General features: G+C 48.7%; 1 protein-coding gene across 7 annotated transcripts in view; it reads left to right on the top strand.

Moving 5' to 3' along the window:
- The window catches only part of LOC127750282 (uncharacterized), a 69,028-nt gene extending 58,558 nt beyond the window's left edge, over positions 1-10,470 (top strand). For all 7 annotated transcript variants that reach the window (XM_052271512.1, XM_052271517.1, XM_052271518.1 and 4 more), the window contains 2 exons: positions 2,502-2,672; positions 9,837-10,470. In XM_052271512.1, coding sequence (XP_052127472.1) covers positions 2,502-2,672; positions 9,837-10,028 — 363 coding nt within the window. In that variant the 3' untranslated portion in view covers positions 10,029-10,470. The remainder of the gene's footprint in view (positions 1-2,501; positions 2,673-9,836) is intronic.
- Positions 10,471-10,953: the final 483 nt, after the last annotated feature.

Below are 10,953 nucleotides of genomic sequence, written 5' to 3'. Positions count from 1 at the left end.
GGGGGCAGTGGTTCGGGAGAAATATGAAAAGGTAACCAAAGTCTCGGGTTTATCTTGACAAAAGAAAAAGGAATAGTTTTATGCTTCAAGACGATCGGAATCGAAATGGCTGAGTTATGTTCAAATGTTCAAAAAAGTGTTTAATCACTTTGGCCTCTAGCGGCCAAACGGTTAGTCGGAGGTCAATTCTGACAGCAGTTTTCGCCCCTCCCCCTAGGAATTGCGGTACGTATCTAGCGGGGGCGAACACAACGCATCCTCCGAACGTTCAATTTGGACCAATTTGGCTAGAGCAATCCGCCCATCGTTATTCGAGGGCTTATAATTCTCCATTTCGACTCTGATCGGCTCTTTTAAGAGCCAAAAGCAGCCTCGCGCAGCTGCAACTGTCATCGAGTACCTCGCGCGGTTACGAACGACGCGCAGCTGTAAACCTCGCACAGTTACAATCCACGCGCAGTTGCAACACAATGCTCCGCGGGCAATTGCAGTCCTTGCGCAGTAGGAAACCTCGCGCAGCTGCAAGTCTCGCGCAGCTTCAAACCTGGAGCAGTTACCGACCTCGCGCAGTTGCCAACGTCTCGTTTTTATCCCGCCCTTCTGCTTTTAAAACAAGCAGGCCCGCCCTTCCGCCAAACGAAGTTGCCAGCTTCGCTTCGCTGCGCCGGCAACTCCGTTCGGCAGGGGCCGGGCCTGCTCGGCCTGCCGGCGGCGATGGTCGGGCCTGCGGCCCGACCATTTCTGTCACGCGATTTGCTGTAGAACATAATCAAATGATTTAACGGGCCTTCGGCCCGCAAAGCCCGTCGTCCTCTTAAAATTTGCCCTGTAGACACGAGAAAGGGATGTAACGGTGAAACACCGCGACTACAACCCACCCTTCTGCTGAGGAAACGTTTTTTGGGGTGGGGGAGGGAGTTTCTTACCTCTTTTGCGGTTTTGGGCCTTCTTTTACATTTAATTGTTCACTAGAGCAATTTTTAACTTATTTTCGTCAAACAAGACACTCTAGCGCCTAAACGGTTAGAGATAGAGCCAAACGGACGAAATTTTCGGTCGCAGGACTCTACTTTGACAAGTTACCCCCTAGGAGACCATTTAATATTTACGGAAAGAAATAAATTTATTTTTGGGCCACTTTTGTGAGAGAAACTCTCTCTAGCGCCCAAACGGTAAAAGATAGATCAAAACGGACAAAATTTTCGCCCGTAGGGCTCTATTTTGACGAGTTACCCCTTAGGAGCTCATAAAAAAAATATTTTTTTCTGACTTATTTATCCTACCCCCTTTTCTTTTATACCCCCTTTCAGCCCCTTAGGGTTGGTTGCCAGGATTTGCCGTAGGCGTTTCGTTTTCTAGGAGTGAACCTTAAGATACCCTGAAAATTTGAAGTCTCTAGCACATCTCCTTCTAGTGGAACAGACAGACAGACAGACACACAGACACGAGGTCGTTTGCATAAGCCCGCTGGATAGCCTTTTCAAAGCAGAAGGGCGGGCTAAAAACATTAAAGCAGGGTTATGCAACCGCTCTCGTGTCCGTCTGTCTGTGGTGCGTGTAAGAAGAAGGAGATGATCTCGAGGTCTACAAATTTTGGGGTGCCTAAGGGGTCACTCCTGGACAACGAAACGCCTGGTGCAAATCCTGGCAACCACACCTAAGGGGGAGAAAGGGGGTAACAAAGAAATAGGGGTTGGTAGCAAAAAGTAGGAAACAAATTTTTTTGTCATGGTCTCGGAAGGGGTAACTCGTGAAAGTAAAACCCTTCGCACAATTTTTTTTTCCGTTTGACTCTATCTTGCACCGTTTAGGCACTAGATCGTTTACCGACGAAAATACGGTGAAAATGACCACGTTGCACATAAATACGTACAAGGAGTAGCCCGTATCAAAAAGAGCGTCGACGGCCGGGATTTCAGAGGTTGCACTCTCTAAAAATCCTATGAACCTCGGAGCTGCCCTGTTCAAAATCTGAGCGCCACCAGACAACGCTTTCCCAACCCGGATCGCATTTGAAGTTGGCAAATCGGAGTGGCCGTAGGCCCCTCCGCCGGAAGCCTTAGTTTACTCCAATGTGCAAAGTGACTTACAGGTCGGGCCGCAGGACCGACCAAACACCGTCGGCACGCAAAGCGAGGCCCGGCCCCTGCCGAATGGAGTTGCGTGCGGAGCGAAGTGTCCGTAAAGAAATTTATAACGAGGATAGTAACCGAGGCATAGCCAAATTTTCCGTACCTGAGCCGGTGAGTATATACGTTCCTGACACAGTACGACGGGTTTCAGCGGACCTGAGGCTCGCTCCATTATTTGATTATGTTCTTCAGCAAATGGCGGGACTAAAATGGTCGGGCCGGAGGCCCGACCATCGCCACTGGCAGGCAAAGCAGGCCCAGCCCCTGCCGAACGGAGCTGCCGGCACAGCGAAGCGAAGCTGGCAACTGCTTCTTTGTACACCTGACAACTTATTTAATGCTCTGTATCTTGCCTTGTATCTTTGACAGATCGTTGTCAATATTAACCGTTGTGCGGGAGGCGTGGCTTCTAACCTGTGCGAGTACTATACACGCTGGACGTGGTCCACCGCCATATGTAGTCTGCTTGTCACGAAGAACATGATTTGGACGCCATGGGTTGAGTGCATTAAGCCTACCTTTAAGTGTCCAGTACCTGCTGTAAGTAATGCTCTCTAAGGAATCACTGGTGGCAATGTGACACTTGTCTCTTTAAAAATCGGATTAGTCGATGTGCGCTCTTACTATAATTTTGTATTTGTGTACAACCAATCGTTTAACCATGAAAAAGGATAATACAGTAGGTTCTCTAGTGCCCTAAACCTCCGCACGGCTAGCTGGCGAAGGCAACTCCTCACTGTATTTTTAACCAATCGACAATCGGACGGTCACTTCAGTCCCTCAAAGGTCCAATGCAAATCATCATCACTTCAAACTGTTACCCTGATATCAATACGATGTCTAATGATACCTGTTTGTACCGCGACCGAGGGGTGGATAACTCCCCTGCCCTGCCAAGTGTACATCCCTAATTCTGCCCAATTCAAACTAATTCAGACCAATATTCAAATTAATTCAAACGAATCCAAAAAAATTCAACGAAACTAGTCCAATTCAAGACAATTTACATTCAATTCATGTCAATTCAATTAAATTCACGCTAATTCAGTAAAATAAAATCGCAATAATTCAAACCAATTCAAGAGCAATTTCACCAATTCAGTCCAATTCAAATTCAATGCAAGTCAATTCAAGCGACTTCAAATTCAATACTTGAAATTTGTACACCCAATACAGATGTTATCCACCCCTCGACCGCGACCGTTGAATCCGCGATCAGCGCCACGTCCTGAGCCAACGCCTGCCGACTAGGGTGTAGCGTACTCGGTCGACTTTTGAATTTTAAATACGGGCCCCCCTTACTTCAAACCATTTTCGATGTAGTTTCCGGAACCAACCTTGTTTTTTTGCTGAGACAAAGACTTCAGGTTCTTACCTCGCCTAAAAGTTGAGAAATTTCACTATTTTGGACTAAAATCGAATAATTCGGGTAAAAAATATTTCAAAGCAGTACAGAGACGCCTCATGGGAATCATATGTTTATTATGCATCTAAAAAGTGTTTGCTACCTGTGACCGGCTATGGGAGGACCGTTTAAGGCCGTTTTTACGTCGACATTTGTATTAAATTACTCAAAAAACACTCCAAATCGTTATTTAATCCGGCTCTGGGGCCAGGATACGGGTCCTGGGCCGACCGGGGGTGGTCTTACGGATTGTCTGTAACCGCCAGAAGGTAAAAAAGGGTGGGCGAATTTTTACGACAGCCGTAGGCTGTGGGAGGGGAGTAGATATGGCAGAAACCGGGGAGGAATTGCGGGAAACGGACGAGGCGCCTAGTGTGCATGGCAAGGCATTGTCATTTGGGAAAGGGTTAAGTTGCGCAGGTCTTAGCTTGACATAGCCCAGTGCTTTGCTAACCCGGATCTCAACACGAGGAGGTGCCTGCACGTCTAGCCCCGCCAACCAAACCACTCGGGCATAGTTTTAACGTTTTAAGCTGAACGTTGGTGAGGTACTTTAAACTGCCCCTTGGTGTTAAATTTGCGTATTGCACAGCGATGTCTCCGACGAGGACCTGCGCGCAGCCATCTCGTCGCAGCACCGTCTCAGAATTCCTGTCCTTCCCTGCCGCATACAGGCGAGGCGGTCGAGCGATTGGTTGTCACTTCGGCCACAATGGTAGGAGTAGAGCAGAGAGAACGGCAGATACGCGCTGCCTTTAGAGGCCGGGCAGCAATGCCAAAGTTTAAAGCCAAGGGGCAGTTCCTTACCAACGTTCAGCTTAAAACGTAAAAACCATGCCCAGGTGGGTAGGTTGGTGGGGCTCGAAGTGCATGCACCTCCTCGTGGTGAGCCCTGGGTTAGCAGAGCACTAGGCTATGTCAGGCTAAGACCTGCGCAACTTAACCGTTTCCCAAATGAAGATGCATTGCCATGCACACACGGCGCCTCATCCATTTCCTAAATTTCGCCCCGGTTCCTGCCCTATCTTCTCCCCTCCCACAGCCTACGGCTATCGGAAAATTCGCCCACCCCTGTTTTACCTTCTGGTGGTTATGGACAATCCGTAACACCACCCCCGGACTGCCCAGGACCCGTATCCTGGCCTCAGAGCCGGAATAAATAACGATTTGGAGCGTTTTTTGAGTAATTTTATACAAATGTCGCCGTAAAAACGGCCTAAAATGGTTCTCCCATGTCCGGTCACAGGTGGCAAACTCTTTTTAGATGTATAAGAAACATATGCCACTCATGAAGCGTCTCTGTACTGCTTTGAAATATTTTTAACCCGAATTATTCGATTTTAGTGCAAAATAGTGAAATTTCTCGACTTTGAGGCTAGGTAGGAACCTGAAGTCTTTGTCTCAGCGAAAAAACAGGGTCGGTTAAGGAAACTACATCGAAAATGGCTTGAAGTGAGGGGGGCCCGTTTTTAAAATTCAAAAGTCGACCGAGTACGCTACACCAGGGGTATGCAACGGCCGGGTGAGCGGTTGAGGCGATGCTCGGTCCGGCCCGGCGGCCCGCCCGAGCGCGCGGGACCCGCGCGGCTGACTTCAGATTGTGATTTCTCCGATTTTTCGTGGTTAACAATACAAACCAATGCATCCAGTACACCCTATAGGCTTTCCTCTTTCTATCGTTTCCTGAATTTTATCCCGGTAAGTCGTCATTATGTAGTATTTGCAAAAGAGCGGTTTGAGGTTAGGTCTGCGCCACTGCACGACTGACTTTGTCAAGTTAATGTGGGAGAACCACTCCACTTACCGAAGAAACTCGCATACGTATTGGAAGGCCTCACTTTAACGAAGGTCCACTGTAAGTTTCGAATTGATCTGAAATTTTGATCACTCACACGGACAATTTCTTTAACTACGCAGCGGCCTGAGTTCGGCCCGCTCGCCGGCCCACCGGCTGCTCGGCTGACTTTGTCAAGTTAATGAAGGAGAACCACTTCACCTACCGGGAAAACACGCATACCTATCGAAAGGTCTTACTTTAACGAAGGTCCATTGTAAGTTTCAACTCGATCTGAAATCTTGATAACTCACACGGACGATTTCTTTAACTACGCAACTGTGCAACAACCTCTCTTTTGAAAATACGAAATAATGACGACTCGCCGGGAAGAAATAAGAGTACTGATAGGAAGAGGAGAGCCTTTAGGGTGTACTGGGTGCATTGGTTTGTATTGTTAGTAAAAATAGGAAAAATCACAATCTGAAGCCAGCCGTGCAGGTCCCGCGCGCTCGGGCGGCCCGCCGGGCCGGGCCGAGCATCGCCTCAGCCGCTCACCCGGCCGTTGCATACCCCTGGCTACACCCTACGCCGGCCACCGCGTAACGGCTTCGCCGAGTTCTTCCGCTAGGGGGGGCACGTTGCCGCCGTATGCTCTCCGCACCCTCTAGTTTCGGGATCGAGTGTTTTGCTTTGTTTCGACCTGCGTGTCTGAGGAAGCGCGATACTGCTTTATGAGTGGTTCTAAAAAAACTTTCCAATTCGCGTCCCTGGCTGTTTTGTCACTTATGCACTGGCGCTATCCACGCCAAAAAGACGTAAAAATTTCGACCTGCGTTTTATTCGCGAAATATGTAGCCCTTGAGTAGCTGCACCAGGTGCTACAATCCGTTTTGTGATATCTCAAACGGTGTCGCGTCAGGAGCGTTGAGAACAAGGCCCTCCGCCCCACCACCAAGTGACCCTCGGGACGCCTTTCCGCCCGCGGCGCCGCGCGCGCCCGCCCTCCGGAAAAGCGACCTGTGTAGCGTCATAGTACAAGGTGAGGTCTTTCCATCGCCGCTGCCCAATTTCATATATGTCAAATAATACAAGAGATAAAACGACATTTAGGTGACGCGGGACCCGCTATTTATCTTCTTTATTTGCTTCAAACGCTAAAGGGTGCCCAAAAAAATCTCGACGGTTCCACATCCGTGACCACATTGCCAACGCACACACAAAAATTTAAGTTGGGATCTCGATGGGATGACATAGAAAATTCACGAAAACTGTTTCGGTGCTCAGCAGCCTGTTTGAATCCGCGCGCCCATCAGCCGGCAGCCAATGGCGAGCCGAGCCTGGCAACACAAGAGGCCTCAATTAGTTTTCGTGAATTTTCTATGTCATCCCATCGAGATTCTAACTTAAATTTTTGAGTGTGCGTACGTAATGTGCTCACGGATGTCGGACCGTCGAGATTTTTTTGGGCACTCTTTAGCGTTTGAAGCAAATAAAGAAGATAAATAACGGGTCCTGCGCCTCCTAAAAGCGGGGCTTGGTGTTTCGCTGGCAGGACACCTAATTCTGAAGACTCTGGTTGCTACTTGTTTGCCAGGCTGACTGTCACCCCACTCCCGCTTAAAGTGCGCCGCAGGCGCTCCATGCCCTGGGTAGGATGTTACCCCATGCCACCCCAGGTGCGCCGCAGGCGCCCCGTACCACGGCTAGGCTCTTACTACTCCCCCCCCCCCCCCCCTAGGGGCGCCGAAGGGGTACTACGCCCCGGCTAGGCTCTTACCCTATTCCCCCAAAGGGGCGCCCTAGGCGCCCCATGCCCCGGCTATGCTCTTACCCCCGTGCACCTGGGTAGGCTCTTACCCCGTGCCCCCACTAGGGGCAGGCGCACCATGCTCCAGGCTGACTCTCAACCCACTGTCCCCTCCCCACTGGTTGCGTCATGGTCATCCCCAACTGAGATAGAAAGATTGCTGTCATCGGAGGAGCTTCTTTTCATATGCAGGTATCTGTCGCTGGTTCGGTACCCGCTAGAAACACGTTGCAGGAAGGCAGTCTGCGAGGGCCGCTGCGGGGGTCTTCAGTTCGACCCCGAATTTAAACCCATACCCCAGATTTAACCTGATTGGGGCGCCGCAGGCAGGCACCCCATGCCCGATCCCGATTAAAGCAATCCGGTAAAGCTAAAATGCAGAAGAATGAGGGGAAAAAGAAAACGGAACCGCTTGGGGCGCCACAGGCGCCCCGCAGCCGTCCCCGAATTTAACATGATTGGGGTGCCGCAGGCGCCCCCTGCCCGAGCCCGAGCTTTACCCTCTTTGGGCACCACAGGAGCCCATTCGGAGCACCACAGGCGCCCCAACGAGCTCTCCCCGAGTGCCTCCATCTGCGCTATCTTGAAAAACAAATTTAATGTTTGATTTACTTAAAAGATCTTGTAGTTGTGACTTAAGGTCCAAAGTCAAAAAATTATTACCATTATTAAGGGAAGTTGGAATGCTTGACCAAGTACGTTCTTCATTATCACACATTACTGTTTCATCAGGGAAGTTTTTCCTTGACCCAGATAATTTTTGCATAGCGCGCAACAGTAGTTGCTGCCTGCCCTCTGTTTCAAACTGAAACAGCTTGTGATACAGGTGCTTCGGCATTCCTAAGCAATCAGGCACTCCGATAACCTGCTCCACAGATTTAAATAAATGACTTGCCAAAATGTCAGTCATTGTCTGTCTCATGCTAACAAGGGAAGGTTTTCCGGTGATACACTCAGATTTCAATGGCGCTTCATATTGTTGTTGTTTTCATCCCTAGATTAGGTTTTGCATTGGTTTTAGCTGCCCGTAGGGAGTTTGAAGGTCGTTTTACGCAAATTTAATTGAAAATTCTCCAAACTTTTTAGCCTGATTATCAACTTTACATGCACGTATCTCAAGAACCGTTTGAGCTACAGCGCCCAGATTTTGAGGGGAATCATAATTTAGCACGTTCTTTACTTGTAGAAAATTTGAACGAAATCGATTAGGGTCTCAAAAACGGGTCCGGAGAGGGGGTTGCGACCCTAGGCTCCTTATGGCGAACCCCATTGATTTGGTTCAAATATTTTTCATGGAAAGTACTAATTGAAGGATAATTACCTGCAAAATCTGGGCGCCGTAGCTCAAACGGTTTCGGAGATATGTGCATGCAAAGATGGCAAAAAACCGATGAATTTGGGAAATTTTTGATGAAATTCTTGTGAAATGACCCCCAAACTCCCTGCGGGCAGCTAAAACCAGTGCCAATCCTATTCTAGAGGTGCAAACAACTACTCTTTAAAGCGCCTTTGAAATCTGACTGTATCACCGGAAAACCTTCCCTTGTAAGGTGTAATACTATCAAAAGGATTTCAAACTTTTTAACTTTCTAAAGCGGATGCAAAAGATCATTCAACACAGAAGTTCCAGTTCCTTAAGAACTTATAATAGCAAGAGTGGTCATTAGTTGTATCGGACCTTTGAGGGACCACAGCGACCGTCCGATTGTCGATTGTTTGAAAGTCCAGTGTTGCCTTTGCCAGATAGCCGTGCAGGGGGTTGGGGCGCTAGGGAACCTACTATATTATACAAAGTTCAAAATGTCAGACAGTTCGAAAGAGAAAACGTTGAAGCCCCCAAATAGGGCATCTCGTATAGTTTAAACCAGATCGGAAGGAGAACAGTAATGCTACCATAACTGTTTCCTCCCTGGCGCTCCTTGGCTGGCGCGGAAGGGAGACGGACAACTCGCCTTAACCAAGTCGCCTTATCGGACAAGTCGCTCTCTTAAGGCTACCTCGCCCCGATCTGAGGGCTGGGGCGAGTTGCAGACTTGTGCCATCTCGCCCAAGTCAAATATTTTTGTCCAAATATTTTTCTATTTAAATATTGCTGGGCATTGTGGGTCGCCCCTCTCTTTCAACGCGCACCCAGAAAATGGCCCCGCCGAATTTGCGGTATCGTTGAATTAGGATCCAACTGTCTGAATTTTCCCGCCGTAACTCTTGTGCTTGTGGGTGCTACGGGGCATTTCTTGACGAAAGTAAGGTAAAAATGACCAAATGGTCTATTTAATCGCAAAAAAAGGCTTGAAATCGATAAATTGCACCGGAAGTAATACTTAACCCACACATCTGTCGTTGAACTACGCCCTCCTTTACGCGCAAGGATCTCTTGATATTTCACTAAAACGTTTATTTTTCATAAAAGTCCGTCAAAATGAGACTTTTTATGAATATATCGAATATCAGAAGTTTCATTTCAAATTCGGGGTCCGAGAGGCCCTTTTCCCGTATTCACTCCTGTTAACTTGTCTCGGGTGTCAGCGCCGCAGGCCTAGCTATGTGTGCGCTAGGCGCGTCGCAGCGTCACAGTGTTTCGTGAGATATCGCGAAGCCTGTTACGCGAGACGTGGTCTGGCGTACATATAGCTAGTTTAGGTGTACTCTTTCTTCAGTACGTCATTATGCATTCGTTCCTGGAATCAACTGATCATTGTAATCTCTTTTAATAAGATACGTCGATATTGCACCAATTGTTCATTGGATTTGAGACTCGCAGACTCCATGGGTCTGCGTTTCGTCGACAAGTACATCTGGGACACCGAAATCCAGCTGTGGAGCGAAAGGAATCAACTTGCCTTCTGTATGACTATGTATTTTGAGCCACAACGGGTTCCCACTCATAAAAGTGGAAGTAAAAGTTAAACGAGAGATGCAAGCCGTCACACGTATCGCATAACAGCCTTTGCGATACTGTAGGGTACTATGAAACGAGAACCAAATAATGTTGAAATATCGTAAACAATCAAATAAAGAATTTAGTTAAATTCGCAACAATAGGAGTTTTTAGAGTAGTTGACTACCGTGAAAGTGTCTAATTCCGGACCAGCAGGGTAAATCTGGACCGAGGGGTCCGCAAGTACGGTCTGCCGGTGTACACATGTGGTGGGCTTCCTGGTTTTCGTATTTTTTTGATTATTAGTAGTTAATACCCAATTTTCTCATTTAATATTGAAACATATTGTGCTGTTTTAATTTTGTTTTTGTTTTTTAAATGTGTTTTATTAGCGAGGACACGCTGGGACAGTCTAGAGCTGGAGTTAAGGGGGGACGTGGAAGGACAGGGAGGTTAAGGACACCTTGGGACAGGGGAGGGAGGGAACGAAGACATGCAGGGACAGTGTAGGACAGGAGTTCGGGGGGACGCGGAAGGACAGGCGGGCAGGGACTGCTTGGGACGACAGCGGAAGGAGGCAAAGACACACAGGGACATTCTAGGACAGGGTTTTGAGGGACGTGGACGGACAGGGCTGGTAGGGACACCTTGGGACGAGAGCGAAGGGAGCGGGGACGGTCTGGGACAGGACTTATTCCGAGGGACGCGAAAGGACAGGATGGGCAGGGCGTAGGGACAGCTTGGTACGAGAGAGAAAGATAGCGAGGACACGCTGGGACAGTCTAGGGCTGGACTAAAGGGGGGGACGTGGAAGGACAGGAAGATTAAGGACACCTTTGGACACGGGAGGGAGGGAGGGAACGGGGAAATGCAGGGACAGTGTAGGACAGGAGTTCGGGGGGACGCGGAAGGACAGGCGGGCAGGGACAGCTTGGGACGACAGCGGAAGGAAGC

Source organism: Frankliniella occidentalis, unplaced genomic scaffold (genome assembly GCF_000697945.3).
Source record: "Frankliniella occidentalis isolate FOCC.00 unplaced genomic scaffold, Focc_3.1 Scaffold164, whole genome shotgun sequence".
Lineage (NCBI taxonomy): Eukaryota > Metazoa > Arthropoda > Insecta > Thysanoptera > Thripidae > Frankliniella > Frankliniella occidentalis.
The sequence above is the reverse complement of the archived record's forward strand: the minus strand, read 5'-3'. Positions and strand labels throughout refer to the sequence as shown.